Genomic DNA, 16,382 nt, shown 5'->3' on the forward strand with positions numbered 1-16,382 from the left:
TTTTCAATTTTCAAAAGACTGATGCTCAGTTTGCCAAGTTGTAGTGTGTGAACATTTTACACAAAAATCAAACTCTGCAAGGTCCCAAAAAAATTATTATTGAAAAAGAAACAAATAAAGATGAGGATAACTGACATGTCAGTTTTGTGGTGTCTCCTGTTTTGTCTTTGATTAATGTGTGGTTCATTTCATACGAAACCCTCTGTTTTGGCAAACCTATAACGGATTTTCTCCTGTAATTTCTAAGATTAGAAAGTACTACATTGAAATATAATCACTCAATAACATATGTACTATTTAAATTTAATTCTTATTCGGTGATTATCCTTTAAACTTTCTATGGATCGAATTTTCCAGAAAATTTATGCTATGCAAATAATTTATACTCAACTTTATTAGCTTTTCTTCATGTAAACCAAAAATAACCCAAAAGCAAACGGTAATAATTATTCTGTCTCCCATGAATTGATTTTCTTTTTTTAATGAATGAAATTAATTTTAAATGCGAAAATATGGCTGCTGCTGCTCATTTACAGTTTTACACTAATGAATAAATGATCCAGAATCATTGATTCTACACCTTGTCCCATGTCAAGTCTAGTCAAAAGCTTCTTTCATCAACTCCGGCTCATTAAGATTCCCTCTCTCTCTCTCCTTCACCATCTCAGAGATTGCTCCACTATCTCATAGATTTGGTTACCAGAACAACTTATCACTTGAGTGGTTCAACCTCTATCTCTCTCTTTCTGCTATGAAAATGCATAGCCAAATTTAATACTTTAGAGAGGGATATACCAAGAACTGAAAAACCATGACTTCCAACAGAAGCAACCTCCTGTTCTCATTAGTCCTCTTCTACCTTCTTTTTGTCCCCACACAACTCCAAGCTCTTAACACTGATGGTGTTCTTCTGCTTACTTTCAAATACTCCATCCTCAGTGACCCTCTCTCTGTTCTAAGCAACTGGAACTATGATGATGCAACACCATGCTTGTGGACAGGTGTCACTTGTACAGAGCTTGGGAAGCCTAACACACCAGACATGTTCAGGGTCACAAGCTTGGTACTTCCCAACAAACACCTTTTGGGTTCCATCACTCCGGACTTGTTCTCGATTCCCCATCTAAGGATCTTGGATCTGTCTAGCAATTTCTTCAACGGGTCACTCCCGGACTCGGTGTTCAACGCCACTGAGCTTCAGGTTATCTCCCTTGGAAGCAACAATCTCTCTGGTGATTTGCCCAAAAGTATCAACAGTGTGACTAATCTCCAGCTCTTGAATCTCTCAGCCAACGCATTTACTGGAGAAATTCCACTCAACATCTCACTTCTGAAGAATCTAACGGTCGTTTCCTTGTCAAAGAACTCCTTTTCAGGTGATATTCCAAGTGGTTTCGAGGCAGTACAAGTTCTTGATCTTTCTTCAAATCTTCTCAACGGCTCTCTTCCCAAGGATTTGGGAGGAAAAAGCCTGCATTACTTGAACTTATCACACAACAAAGTCCTCGGCGAGATTTCTACAGGTTTTGCAGAGAAGTTTCCAGCAAACGCCACAGTCGACCTCTCCTATAACAACCTCACAGGCCCAATCCCAAGTTCCCTTTCTTTACTTAACCAAAAGGCTGAATCTTTTTCCGGTAACCAAGACTTGTGTGGGAAACCATTGAAGATCCTTTGTTCAGTTCCTTCTACTCTTTCAAACCCTCCAAATATCTCTGACACTACTTCACCGGCAATAGCAGTTAAACCAAGAAGCACAGCTCCAATAAACCCTTTGACAGAATCACCAAATCAGACAGCAAAAAGCAAGCTAAAGCCAAGCACCATTGCCGCAATCACAGTTGCAGATATAGTTGGTCTAGCTTTCATTGGTCTACTCGTGCTCTACGTATACCAGGTCAGGAAACGCAGAAGGTACCCAGAATCCAGCAGATTCAGCTTCTTCAAATTCTGTCTGGAGAAAAACGAAGCCAAGAAATCGAAACCAAGCGCCACGGAGGTCACAGTCCCAGAATCACCAGAGGCAAAAAGGGCATGCGGTTCGTGCATAATATTGACCGGAGGAAGGTACGACGAGACATCAACATCAGAGAGCGATGTAGAGAATCAGCAAACCGTTCAGGCATTCAGTCGAACAGATGGTGGGCAACTGAAGCAGAGCTCCCAAACTCAGCTAGTTACAGTCGACGGCGAGACTCGGCTAAATCTTGATACTCTACTAAAGGCATCTGCTTACATATTGGGAACTACCGGAACCGGAATCGTGTATAAGGCGGTGCTGGAGAACGGCACGGCATTCGCGGTGAGGCGGATCGAGACGGAGAGATGTGCGGCTGCGAAACCCAAGGAATTCGAGCGGGAGGTTCGTGCCATCGCTAAGCTTCGACACCCAAATCTCGTCAGAATCCGTGGGTTCTGTTGGGGAGACGACGAGAAACTTCTCATTTCCGATTATGTTCCCAATGGTAGCCTCCTCTGTTTCTTCACCGCCAGTAAGTTCCTCTGTTTCTTTAAGCGCACGATATAAAAGATACACTCTCTTATCTAAAATACGCCTGTAATTTGGTATACTTTAGCACTCTAAAATACACATCACTGGCTTTTAACTTTGGTTTTGTTCCTTCACAAACAGCAAAGGCAAGCTCAAGCTCGTCTTCTTCGTCGTCATTACAAAACCCTCTTAGTTTCGAGGCACGGCTCAAGATAGCAAGAGGAATGGCTAGAGGACTATCTTACATCAATGACAAGAAACACGTGCACGGTAACATCAAGCCCAATAACATTCTCCTGAACGCTGAGAATGAGCCCATCATAACCGATCTAGGGCTAGACCGCCTCATGACACAAGCGCGTGAGTCTCGCACCACTGGACCAACTTCGAGCTCACCGTACCAGCCACCGGAATGGTCCACAAGCCTGAAACCAAACCCTAAATGGGACGTTTATTCCTTTGGAGTCATACTTTTAGAACTTCTCACAAGCAAAGTGTTCTCGGTAGATCATGATATAGATCAGTTCTCAAACTTAACCGGTTCTGAAGCAGAAGAGAATGGCCGGTTCTTGAGGTTGATCGACGGTGCAATTAGGAGCGATGTGGCTCGCAATGAGGATGCTGCAATGGCGTGCTTTAGGTTAGGGATTGAATGTGTCTCTTCCTTGCCTCAGAAGCGACCGTCCATGAAAGAATTGGTGCAAGTGTTGGAGAAAATGTGTGTTTTAGTTTGATTTCTTAATTCGTAGCCCAAATTCGTTTTGGCAATATAGAAAGTGGATTTGTTATGTATGTTTTAGATGTGTTGCATAAGCCGTGTAATAAAAATATAAAAAAAATACTAATTCCTACTTTTGTTTTGTTATATCACAAACCAAAATAAATCGAAATTATAATCTTAACCGATTAAGCCAAATAAACCAACATAACAGAAAACACCTAATTTAACTCGGTCCAACTTCCAAACCAAACTTCAGAACAAACCGACCCAAACCGAACCAAGTTTCTAATGTCCACGCCTCAACATCATCTTCTCCGATCAACTCTTCTGCTCACCACACCAAACTTTCTTTTCAGACCAGACATTTCTATGGTCTGATCACACTACAGTGTATTAAAGAAGAGATTCTGATACCAAAAGAGATTTCAACAAATGGAAGGAGAATCTATAACTCCCGGTCCCGGCGAAGATAAACTGGAGATCCAATCTCCAATTCCGCCAAATCAGATCTTCATTCTCTCCGGGCAAAGCAATATGGCCGGACGCGGCGGCGTCGTCAAAGATCACCACCACAATCGCTGGGTATGGGATAAAATCGTTCCACCGGAATGCGCACCAAACTCATCGATCCTCCGCCTGAGCGCAGATCTCCGGTGGGAAGAAGCTCACGAGCCACTCCACGTTGACATCGACACCGGTAAAGTGTGTGGAATAGGTCCAGGAATGCCGTTCGCAAACGCGGTGAAGAATCGCCTGAAAACAGATTCGGCTGTGATCGGGTTGGTTCCGTGCGCCGCTGGTGGAACGGCGATAAAACAGTGGGAGCGTGGAACCCACTTGTATGAGAGGATGGTTAAGAGAACGGAGGAGAGTAGGAAATGCGGCGGGGAGATTAAGGCGGTGTTGTGGTATCAAGGAGAGAGTGACGTGTTGGACATCCATGACGCCGAGAGCTACGGGAGCAATATGGACCGTTTGATTAAGAACCTCCGTCATGATCTCAACCTTCCTTCTCTTCCCATTATTCAGGTCTCTCTCTCCTTTTCCATTAATGAAGTCGAAAGACTTTATCTAACTAACGTTGATTTTGTTCTAGTTTCTGTCAAGAAGTTGGATTTGATCATTGTCTCTGTCTCTTGTTTAACAAGAAGCTTGTGATTTTCAGCTCCTAGGCAGTCTTTCTTTGTGCGATTTTAGCTTCCAACTTCACATCTACATAGGTAGTGGTATTGGTGAAAGAGTTAAGTTGCAGATTATGTAATTGTTACATAGGTTGAAAAAGCTAAGACTAAGAAATGCAAAATGTGTGCCCTTTTAGGCTTTTACAATGTAAATAACTATTGCTGAAAGTGATGTTGTCTTTTAGAAATCGGTAGTTCAAATTTCCATTGGTTAATCTTTGTGGTTTGAATGAAGCAGGTGGCAATAGCATCGGGAGGAGGATACATAGATAAGGTGAGAGAAGCACAGTTGGGTCTGAAACTTTCGAATGTGGTTTGTGTAGACGCTAAGGGATTGCCGCTAAAGTCTGACAATCTTCACTTAACCACTGAGGCTCAAGTCCAGCTTGGTCTCTCCTTAGCACAAGCTTACCTTTCCAACTTCTGTTAGACAATCAAGTAAGTTTGTGTTAAGCTTCATGAGTCTTTCTGTATGTATATGGATATCACAAAACTGCTTTAATAATGGAATGATAAATATTATTGTTCAAAGTGAAGAACAATTAGTTTGCTCTAGAGACTGGTGGATTCTGAAATCAATCTGAAATATTGTTAGCAGCTATGTGTGTAGTCCTTCGTTCATTATACTTCTAGGATCAATGAAATTGCGAATGTTGATGTAATGCACTCCATTCTACATAAGTATACTATAGACTAGAAGTAGATTAAAACTATAGAGAAGCTTAATGTTGTATTTGTGATTGATAATTGTTTTTTGTTTGTTTGTCAAGTTATCCAGGTTGAAGATCGGGTACTTGGTGAGAAATTGCTCTATTTTCCCGTGTTCTTGTTTGTTTACATCTCCCAAATGGTGATATGTGTGGTCTAAGTGATGGTACTGGTTTTATCTAAATTTGTTATCTATATAGAGCACACATAATATCTTCTAGTTTGTCACATTATTATCTATCTACATTAACATTAAAACTACTAATAGACAAGGCAGAGTAATTTCATGCGGATTAGTCAATTCTATTTTCACGATACACAATAGTCTAATGCAGCTTACAATATCATCTTTTCATAAAAATGAATGACATGAACACGTTTTTTCTCATGCTATACCATTCCCTTCTTACAATCCAAATTTGTGAAAATAACTAAAATCGGCCTTCACTACACAGATTTTTGAAAACATATATATAGAATACTTATTAAAAATATAAAACGATCATCTGATTGTTTTTTCTTGTGATCATCCTTAATTTCATTCAACAAAGGCTAGCTAATACACTAAATATGTTATTATACGAAAATTCAACAGTACATTATCAACGCGCGGCTGCGTTGAATACTATATGGGGGTTGTCGACAGGTCGACCTACCAAAAACAATGCATCTCTAAGCAGTTGCAAAGACGCACTTAAAGCAAATCTTTCACGTGCAATAAATTATACTTACGTCACAGCCATCAGTATATCCTTTGAAATATTCCTCCTCACAAGTAAGACCTAATACTGTAAAATTTGACCACCAACAAAATAATTTTGTTTTTTGTTTTTTTGGGTTTTTGTATCTACATGTGTGTAACTTGACACAAACAGACCACTTGCCCTGAAAACTAAAAAAGGTCCAATTCAATTCAGATTTGAAGTCTTCAAATACTAAAAAGTGCGGCTCTCCCTCTAGTGTCTGGCCTCGTTTACTAGTGCGGGGACCTTTTAATCTTTTATTACTACTTGCGTTCAAGCATGAAGCATGGAGAGACACTCGCTTAATCATGTAATACCAAAATTCCTGCTTCATTTTGAAATTCCATCGTAAAATTATGATTTGGATCTAGAGATACCAACTCCTCTAGATCTAAGAACTTATTAAGTCTCAAATTATTGTCGACTAGTTTCTTTGGTCTAAAACTTATAAACGCATACTACTACATTTTAAGACGGGTTTTGATTCAACGATAATATATATATACATATTTTATTTTTGTCAAGAATTCAACCTGAAATTGTTTATAATTATTAAAAATGACATCAATATAATTTAGTAGCAGAAAACCATCCCTAAAATATTATTACAACTTTTTTTTGTCTTTTTTTTTTTTTTTCATTTCTTTGGGACGTAAATGTTAAAATCTTTATTAGATACTCAAGTTCAAACTAGCGGCAATGATCTGTCAGACATCGTGATCGTGAGACCCCACACCCACATCGAAATAAGGCTTCTCCAAGATCTATTTTGCATTGGGGAAAATTCCCAAAAAAAACCTCGTGTAATTTTTATTTGAACGTTTAATACCCAATTGTTTTCGGTTGGAAGAAAAATACACATATTAATAAAACTGTGCGATTTAATACCCAAACAATCAAATGTTGTTATTTTCATACTTACGAACTCACAACAAAAAATATATTCCAATTTTACCCTTATCATCTCAATTAATTATTAACTTTTAAATAAGGTGATATTTTTTTTCTTTAAATAAAAATTAATTTTGTTAATGCTTTATTTTATGATGCCTAAAAAATAAATTTTAAATTTATATAATTATTTTATTTTAAAATTAAACATAAAAATTAGCAGAAAATCAAAAATATTAAAAATAGTCATTTGTACAATCTTATTCCGTCTTTGCAATGTCAAAGAGACGTTTTCTCTTCGGTTCTAATTTTTTCGATTAATATCTACGAGAATTACCGGTAAACAATCTCCGTCGATCTTTTGCAACCATCAAATTCGATAACCATTCGCAATCTCCTTTTAATCCTATCCAAAATCTTCATCGCCAATAAAACTAATTTGATTTGATTCGTCGTGATGCATATGATATCAACGAGCATCAATATGAACTTTTTTTTCGTCGTGAGAAACTCTCTATTCGAATATAAATCCTTCACGAATGAAACTATTTTCGACAAAATCTCAATCCGAATCTCATCGTCTCTCTCAAGATTTATCAATTCATAAAAATGGCTAATTTTTTTTTTATTTACTTTTTCTAAATTTTTTGCTAATTAATTTTATTTTTAATTTTTAAAATTAAATATTTGTAAAATAAACTGCAAATTATTTTGAATTTTTTTTTGAATTTTTTTTTGGGATAACAAAGAAATGAAATATTTATAAAATTAATTTTTATGTAAATAAAAAACTATTGTGACGTAATCTAAAAGTTAATAATTAATTGAAATAGTAAGGGTAAAATTGGAATTTTATTTTTGTTGTGAGATCGTCAGTATGAAAATAACAACATTTAATTGTTTGGATATTAAATCGCACAATTTTATTAATATGTGTATTTTTCTTCCAACCGAAAACAATTGGGTATTAAACGTCCAAATAAAAAATAATTGAGGTTTTTTTTGGGAATTTTCCCTTTTGCATTGGCAAAATCTTCGAAGCTGTAAATATTTTTTGGTAGATTGATCAGATTTTGTTCTTGGTCAAGAGATATGTGTAATAAATAAATAAAGTTGACTATTCCTCAAAGCTCCCCAAATTTGTTTTTTTTTTCTCTTTTTCGTTTTGGCTATTTTTCCGGTAAATGATGCAATTCTATTCGCCGAACATTTTGCAAATCACGAAACCAAAATGAATCACACGCGCGAGGCAAAGGAGCGTGTTATTCCATCACCTTCGTCAAATACTATCACATCACACCAAACCCCTGAGCCGACTATAAATAAACCTTTTAGATCTCTCTCTCCCTCGTGCTGTATTACTCCGCCACCAACAACAATTTTCTCTACTCATTCACTCACACATTCACTACTCCATAAGCGGTAGCAATGTCAGCCACCGCCGCCGCCGCTTCCTCGATCTCTGTCGCCACCAATTCTCTCAAAAACGTCACTCTCTCTTCCAGATCGCCTCTTCCATCAGCCATCTCCGTCGCTTTCCCTTCTCGCGGACGCAATACTCTTCAGCGACGGCTCGTTCTCGTTTCGTGCACTGCGGGAGATGGATCTAAGCCTACGATTCTCGTGGCGGAGAAGCTCGGTGAGGCTGGTGTAAAGCTCTTGGAGGATTTTGCGAATGTCGACTGTTCGTATAACATGACTCCTGAGGAGCTCAATACCAAGATCTCGCTATGTGATGCGTTGATCGTGAGGAGTGGGACTAAGGTTGGCCGTGAGGTGTTTGAATCGTCTCGTGGACGGCTTAAGGTTGTTGGACGCGCTGGTGTTGGGATCGACAACGTGGATCTGAGTGCAGCGACGGAGTTTGGGTGTTTGGTTGTCAACGCTCCGACGGCGAACACGATCGCTGCAGCTGAGCACGGAATCGCTCTTATGGCGGCCATGGCTAGGAACGTAGCTCAAGCTGATGCGTCTGTTAAGGCTGGTTAGTAACTTTTTGATTCATCGCCTCAATTTCATACTTTCCATACTTTGCGAAATATTTATTGATTTTGTTCTTTCGATACCTGTGATTGATGGCATGTTGAGTTTACATATTTATATCATGAGCTTTCCTTTTCCTGCACTGTTGTTGACGATTGTGAAATTTAGGATTGTGACATTTGCTGATTCTTTTGAAATTGAGTTTTGATGATTCATGTGCGTGGAGTGACTGTAATCTAGCTGACTTGTGGATATCTTTTTCTCAAGGATCTTGGTTTTAATAATCTCTCTGTGATGCAGGAGAGTGGAAGAGGAACAAGTATGTGGGTGTTTCACTTGTGGGCAAGACCCTTGCAGTGTTGGGATTCGGGAAAGTTGGGACGGAAGTTGCTAGACGTGCCAAGGGTCTTGGTATGCGTGTCATTGCTCATGATCCCTATGCCCCAGCAGACCGTGCACACGCCATTGGTGTTGACTTAGTGAGCTTTGATGAAGCCCTTGCGACCGCGGATTTCATTTCTCTGCACATGCCTCTTACGCCAACAACATCGAAGATACTCAACGACGAAACCTTTGCCAAAATGAAGAAAGGAGTTCGCATTGTCAATGTTGCTCGTGGAGGTGTCATAGACGAAGATGCGTTAGTGAGAGCTCTGGATTCTGGTATTGTTGCTCAGGCTGCACTTGATGTCTTCACCAAAGAGCCACCGGCTAAAGATAGCAAGCTCGTGCAGCACGAGAGGGTTACTGTGACACCTCATCTTGGAGCCAGTACCATGGAGGCTCAGGTGTGCAATTCATGTTACAGTTCAGGTGATATTTAATCATGAATTTTCTGTTTGGCTTCTGTTATTTAGTTGGTGTTTTGGCTTTGACAGGAAGGAGTTGCCATCGAAATTGCTGAAGCTGTTGTTGGAGCTCTGAATGGAGAGCTTGCTGCTACTGCAGTCAATGCACCTATGGTTTCTGCTGAGGTGAGCACTGGCTTATGTCTAGTAAAATGTTTCAAAGAGGCAAACTTATCAGCCTCTTTCCTATACTGTAGCTAGCCTAGGATTGAATGTAGCAAATTACATCTGTTCTGAGTAGGTTAGAGAGAAGTTAGTAAACGGCAAAATTGTTGAAGTGCGGGTGGGTTGTCTTGCTTTAAGAGCCTCATTAATCAAGCTTCTCCTATGTGTTCTTAACAGATTCCAGCTGGAAGGTTTCAATTGTTCGACTCTCATTTTTGTTATTTTCTCATGCTTACATCACACTCTATCCGCAGGTTCTGACCGAGCTGAAACCATATGTGGTACTAGCCGAGAAACTTGGAAGACTGGCAGTGCAATTGGTGGCCGGAGGAAGCGGTGTGAAAAACGTGAAAATCACATACGCCTCAGCAAGAGCCACTGATGATCTTGACACCAGACTTCTACGAGCCATGATCACCAAGGGAATCATCGAGCCAATCTCTGACGTCTATGTCAATTTGGTCAACGCTGATTTCACAGCCAAGCAGAGAGGTCTCAGACTCTCAGAGGAACGTGTGCTCTTGGATGGTTCACCAGAGAGCCCGTTGGAGACAATAACTGTTCAGCTAAGCAATGTGGAGTCCAAATTTGCCAGTTCGTTGTCTGAATCAGGAGAGGTCAAAGTGGAAGGAAGGGTTAAAGACGGAGTCCCGCATTTGACAAAGGTTGGATCTTTTGAGGTCGATGTAACTCTTGAAGGTAGTATCATACTGTGCAGGCAGGTGGATCAACCTGGTATGATCGGGACAGTTGGAAGCATCCTTGGAGAGTCTAACGTGAATGTTAACTTCATGAGCGTTGGGAGGATTGCACCGAGGAAGCAAGCGATTATGGCCATCGGAGTAGATGACATACCAAGCAAAGATACACTGAAGAAGATTGGGGAAATTCCAGCGATTGAGGAGTTTGTTTTCCTCAAGCTCTAGTTTGGTGTGTTGTTGATTCTTGAATCTTAAATCTCACCGGTGAAGATTTGATGTTGTTTGTTGGTTTAGGCAATAATGTTATTTTGGCTTTCTACAGTTTTGGTAACGTTGAGAGTAGTGGTCTCTTTGATGTTTCAACTTTATGGTTTTGAATTTTGATTATTCGAGTGCTTAGTTTTCTTGAATAATTGTTTTCCGCTGCTGTTTCAATCAAACATCGAAGACAAGTTCGTCGAACTTGAAAATTAAGAGGTGGGATCTTCGAGAATTTACGAAAATAGTAACTGAGGGGAGAAATTGTTTCTTACCCGAATAATGGCGCCAATAGCATCTGTAAAATAAGCGAATCAATTTTTAAATTGGTTAAGTTTGGTTCAGATTTGGTTCGGTTTTGCTCTAAGAGATGCATTAGTCTGTGAAACGCCGCCGTTTGTCAAAACTCTGTATCTCGAAAAGGTGAAACAAGATACGAACTTAATGAGTGGAGAGAAAACACGTGTCCTCAGCTTGAACAGATAATTTTGCGACTCTTGAGAAAGGAAGACGAAGGATTTAGTAGAAGAAGAAGAAAGAGAGAGAGTCTTGTGATATCGAAGGAAGATGGCCTTATCTCAAGTCTCTGCGTCTCTCGCCTTTTCTCTTCCCAGTACCCTCTCTTTCTCGCTTTGCTACCTTCTTCTTCCTCTAGTTGTACTTTTTCTCTATAATGTATCTGACTAGTTTCGGATTTTATCTTGCCAGATTCTGGTATCACAAACCCAAGTTCTGCTTGTCGGGTTCATATTCCGCAACTTGCTGGAATCCGATCCACTTTCGCTTCTGGTTCTCCTCTCTGTACGTCTTCCTTGGCCCTGACCAATTCTCCAATTCTCTAAATTTAAGCTTTAGGTTGAAAATTGGGTTTCTGGGTATCCTTAGCAGCTCAATTTCTGATTCGTTTTACAGACTTAATCGTTCACATATGGTTTGGTTCTCTGAATTCTATTTATCATAAAGTTATCTAATTTTTGTGAAGTTGCTTTGTGCATTGCCTTGGTTAGCTGAGTGAATCCGGGAAAAAGAAAAGAAACTTTATTTCTTTCATTTTGATTTTCTATGTTGTCTGTGTCCGTCTCAGTGCCATTGAAGTTGAGTATGACTCGTAGAGGAGGAAGAAACAGAGCAGCATCAGTTTCTATCAGAAGTGAGCAAAGTACAGAAGGAAGCAGTGGTTTGGACATATGGCTTGGTCGTGGCGCCATGGTTGGTTTTGCAGTTGCCATTACTGTTGAGATTTCAACTGGAAAAGGACTTCTTGAGGTAATCAAACATCATAACTGATAAGTTTGCTTCTGAAAATAATGAAACTTTGAGAGAAAAGTAAGAAAATCATAATAACTTAAGATTTGATTTTGTCTTATTTCAGAATTTTGGAGTAGCAAGTCCATTGCCTACGGTTGCTTTAGCTGTTACAGCATTGGTTGGTGTTCTAGCTGCGGTTTTCATCTTCCAATCTTCTTCTAAAAACTGATCTAAAAGAATCTTCTTGTATTAAGAATCTTGTTTGTGATGCTGCTGCGGAGCATTTTCTTGTATTAAGAATCTTGTATCATATATCACTGTAACTTCTACATCCATCAGTGGAGGAATCTTACATTCTTAGTTTTTTGGCTATATGTTATGTATGATACATGATCTTGAACTTAGGATACACGAAAATATATTGAACTTATATAGCCTCTAATATATATATAAAAACAAATCTTAAGAATGGGAAGTTAAATTCGGTTTGTTTTCGACATAATAAAATTTAACACTTAAATATGTTTTTTTTTCCGTCAAAACATTAGATTTTATTGCATTAATCGATGTGAAAAGAATACAACTGATGGTGTAGCCATGGAGGGACACTTAAATATGTTTAAAATGAAAACATTTTATTGAAATTAAACCTTTAAGTTAAATCAAATAACTTACTTAAAATAATGTGAAAAGTTTAAAATTAAATCTTATACTTTTTTGCGTCTTATTCTTAAATTTTAGAGGTTTTTAACCTTTTTCAAATCTATTTTTGTTTTTAATAATTGTTAAGTGTTAATTTTTTTAATTTTATGTAAACTAAGGGGGTGTTATTGGTTTGTGATTTAAATAGAGTATTGGTGACTTTAAATGTTATGCAGAATCTGTTGTTATTCAATCAAGATTTTTAAAAAGTTTGTTAAAGTTTGGCGTTATTAGTTTAAGATTTGTAAAAAGTAATCTAAAATCTTCATAAATCTGGAGTTATTGGATTCATACTTTTATAAAGTCATTAAAAGTTTTGTGTTATTCAATTACAACAAAAGAATCTATGATTGTTAATGAATTAAATTATTATGTTATTAGATTATGACTTTCTACACTTTTCTTCACAAAACAAAGTCATGAAAAGTATCATCAAAATAGAGAGATTGTCTGGAAAAATCTACAAGATTATGACATAGTAATCAACAAGATAATAGAAAACTCTCAAAAACTCTCTAACAATAGTTTAGAATCTTTCATTTGTTTACTTTCTATGATTTTATTAAAGTCATCAAAATTCCATGTAAATTAAGAACCAATAACACCCCCTAGTTGTCACCTAATTTTTAAAATGTAAGTTTAATCAAAATTAAAAACATTTTTTGGGTAAGTGTTAAATTTATATTATGTGTAAACATGGTGAACCTAGAACACCTCTTAAAGACCAAATACTATTGACGGGATGTTGTGTCCGGTTTGCTTTCACAAATTTAAAATTTAACACTCAAAAAAATTAAAACAAAAATAACATGTATACTTAAACTAAAATAGTTTATGTAAAATATTGTTTGAAAAATAAAAAACTATCAATTTTAAATAATGATATATAAATATAAATTAAAAACATTTTTAAAAAAAGAAATAAGTGTTAAAAATTTAAATTATGTACCTAAAAAAATGAAAGAGTTTATCCAAAATATTATTTCAAAAATAAAAAAAAAACTTCAAATAAAAAAAAGAAGACTCACAAAAATGCCCATTTTTCAATACCCCTTTTCAAAAATGCCCCATTTGGATGTCCATTTTTAAAAATACCCCTTTTTATGTACAAAATGACTAAATTACCTTTCTTTTAATAAAAGATATCATAAATATATAAAGATTATAACAAAATTAGGTCCACAAAATACAAAATATTTTTTTGCGGGAAAAGTGATCCCCCAATTTTTCCCGCCAAAACACTTGTAAAAATTTGTAAAACCTTTAAATACCTTGTAAAATTTTCCCGTAAAATTTTTTCCCGCCAAAAAATTTTCCCGCCAAAAAATTTTTTTGCGGGAAAAGTGATTCCGCAAATTTTTTGGCGTTAAATTTTTGGCGGGAAAATTTTTGGCGGGAAAAATTTACAAGATATTTTAAAGGGTTTTTACAGGGTATTTATAAGGTTTTACAATGTATTTTAAAAGGTTTTACAACGTATTTATAAAGTATTTATAAGATATTATAAGATTTTACAAGCTATTTTATAAGGTTTTACAAGTTATAAGGTTTTACAAGTTTTTTATAAGGTTTTACAAGTTATAAATACCTTATAAAACCTTATAAGTACCTTGTAAAACCTTTTAAAATACATTAAAAACCTTACAAAACACTTGTAAATACTCCGTAAAACCTTTAAAATACCTTGTAAATTTTTCCCACCAAAAATTTTCCCGCCAAAAAAATTTCGGAATCACTTTTCCCGCAAAAAAATTTTTTGGCGGGAAAAATTATTACGGGAAAATTTTACAAGGTATTTTAAAGGTTTTTACAAGTGTTTTGGCAGGAAAATTGCGGGATCACTTTTCCTGCCAAAAAATATTTTGTATTTTGTGGACCTAATTTTATTTCAAATAAAGGTAAAATGGTCATTAAAAATTAAAAGAGGGCAAACTTAAAAATAGATTCTCAAAAAGGGCATTTTTGAAAAGGGGCATTTTTAACAATTTCTCATATAAAAAATGATATAAAATGTAAGTTTAAAAACATTTTTTAACAAAAAAAAAAAAACAAGTGTTAAATTTTTTAATTATGTGTAAACCATATTGAACCTATAACACCTCTTAGGGGTTTGGATGTTGTGTCCAATTAGTTTACACAAAATTTAAAAATTTAACACTTATCCAAAAAAAAAACCTTATAGTTTTAGTAATATAAAATATAAGCCTAAAAACATTTTTAATAAAAGAAAAACAAGTGTTAAAAATTTAAATTATGTGTAATCCATATTGAACCTAGAACACCTCTTAGGGGTTTGGATGTTGTATCTAATAAGTTTACACAAAATTTTAAAATTTAACACTTATCCAAAAAGACCTTATAGTTTTGATAGTGATATAAAAATATAAGTTTGAAAACATTTTTTAATAAAAGAAAAACAAGTGTTAAAAAGTTAAATTATGTGTAAACCATATTGAACCTAGAACACCTCTTAGGGGTTTGGATGTTGTGTCCAATTATTTTACACTAATTTTAAAATTTAACACTTATCTAAAAAAACTTGAAGTTTATATAGTAATATAAAAATATAAATTTGGAAACATTTTTTAATAAAATAAAAACAAGTGTTAAAATTTTAAATTATGTGTAAACCATATTGAACCTAGAACACCTCTTAGGGGTTTGGATGTTGTGTCCAATTATTTTGCACTAAATTTAAAAATTTAACACTTATCCAAAAAAACCTTGAAGTTTAAATAGTTTTTAATAAAATAAAAACAAGTGTTAAAGTTTTAAATTAGGTGTAAACCATATTGAACCTAGAACACCTCTTAGGGGTTTGGATGTTGTGTCCAATTAGTTTGCACTAAATTTAAAAATTTAACACTTATCTAAAAAAAATTATAGTTGTAATAATAATATAAAAATATAGGTTTAAAAACATTTTTTAATAAAATAAAAACAAGTGTTAAAAATTTAAATTAGGTGTAAACCATATTGAACCTAGAACACCTCTTAGGGGTTTGGATGTTGTGTCCAATTAGTTTGCACTAAATTTAAAAATTTAACACTTATCTAAAAAAAATTATAGTTGTAATAATAATATAAAAATATAGGTTTAAAAACATTTTTTAATAAAATAAAAACAAGTGTTAAAAATTTAAATTATGTGTAAACCATATTGAACCTAGAACACCTCTTAGGGGTTTGGATGTTTTGTCCAATTAGCTTACACTAAATTTAAAAATTTAACACTTATCTAAAAATAATTATAGTTGTAATAATAATATAAAAATATAGGTTTAAAAACATTTTTTAATAAAATAAAAACAAGTGTTAAAAATTTAAATTAGGTGTAAACCATATTGAACCTAGAACACCTCTTAGGGGTTTGGATGTTGTGTCCAATTAGTTTGCACTAAATTTAAAAATTTAACACTTATCTAAAAAAAATTATAGTTGTAATAATAATATAAAAATATAGGTTTAAAAACATTTTTTAATAAAATAAAAACAAGTGTTAAAAATTTAAATTAGGTGTAAACCATATTGAACCTAGAACACCTCTTAGGGGTTTGGATGTTGTGTCCATTTAGCTTACACTAAATTTAAAAATTTAACACTTATCTAAAAAATAAAAAAAAAGGAAATTAAGAAAGAAATACCTTTGCTTGTGAATAACGAAACACAAGATTTTCAGGTGATGTCGTCGGACGGTCGGAACCATGGAAACAGAACCAAACACAGATCATGATTTGGTTCT

General features: G+C 35.6%; 4 protein-coding genes across 4 annotated transcripts; all 4 read left to right on the forward strand.

Annotated features, from left to right (window-relative positions):
• The first annotated feature begins 404 nt into the window (after window positions 1-404).
• Window positions 405-3,342, forward strand: LOC9303199 (receptor protein kinase-like protein At4g34220). The gene is made up of 2 exons (XM_002867081.2): window positions 405-2,492; window positions 2,633-3,342. Exons 1-2 carry the CDS (start codon window positions 812-814, stop codon window positions 3,223-3,225), a joined length of 2,274 nt encoding a protein of 757 aa, XP_002867127.1. The 5' UTR covers window positions 405-811; the 3' UTR covers window positions 3,226-3,342.
• Window positions 3,343-3,409: 67 nt separating this feature from the next.
• Window positions 3,410-5,394, forward strand: LOC9303200 (probable carbohydrate esterase At4g34215). Its single transcript, XM_021017415.1, has 3 exons — window positions 3,410-4,241; window positions 4,632-4,831; window positions 5,163-5,394. Exons 1-2 carry the CDS (start codon window positions 3,645-3,647, stop codon window positions 4,821-4,823), a joined length of 789 nt encoding a protein of 262 aa, XP_020873074.1. The 5' UTR covers window positions 3,410-3,644; the 3' UTR covers window positions 4,824-4,831; window positions 5,163-5,394.
• A 2,647-nt stretch (window positions 5,395-8,041) lies between these two features.
• Window positions 8,042-10,842, forward strand: LOC9303201 (D-3-phosphoglycerate dehydrogenase 1, chloroplastic). The gene is made up of 4 exons (XM_002867083.2): window positions 8,042-8,719; window positions 9,019-9,506; window positions 9,597-9,692; window positions 9,986-10,842. Exons 1-4 carry the CDS (start codon window positions 8,164-8,166, stop codon window positions 10,655-10,657), a joined length of 1,812 nt encoding a protein of 603 aa, XP_002867129.1. The 5' UTR covers window positions 8,042-8,163; the 3' UTR covers window positions 10,658-10,842.
• Window positions 10,843-11,035: 193 nt separating this feature from the next.
• On the forward strand, window positions 11,036-12,320 carry LOC9303202 (stress enhanced protein 1, chloroplastic). Its single transcript, XM_002867084.2, has 4 exons — window positions 11,036-11,303; window positions 11,399-11,491; window positions 11,775-11,956; window positions 12,063-12,320. Exons 1-4 carry the CDS (start codon window positions 11,258-11,260, stop codon window positions 12,165-12,167), a joined length of 426 nt encoding a protein of 141 aa, XP_002867130.1. The 5' UTR covers window positions 11,036-11,257; the 3' UTR covers window positions 12,168-12,320.
• Window positions 12,321-16,382: the final 4,062 nt, after the last annotated feature.

This window comes from Arabidopsis lyrata, assembly GCF_000004255.2.
Source record: "Arabidopsis lyrata subsp. lyrata unplaced genomic scaffold ARALYscaffold_7, whole genome shotgun sequence".
In the NCBI taxonomy this organism is placed as follows: domain Eukaryota; kingdom Viridiplantae; phylum Streptophyta; class Magnoliopsida; order Brassicales; family Brassicaceae; genus Arabidopsis; species Arabidopsis lyrata.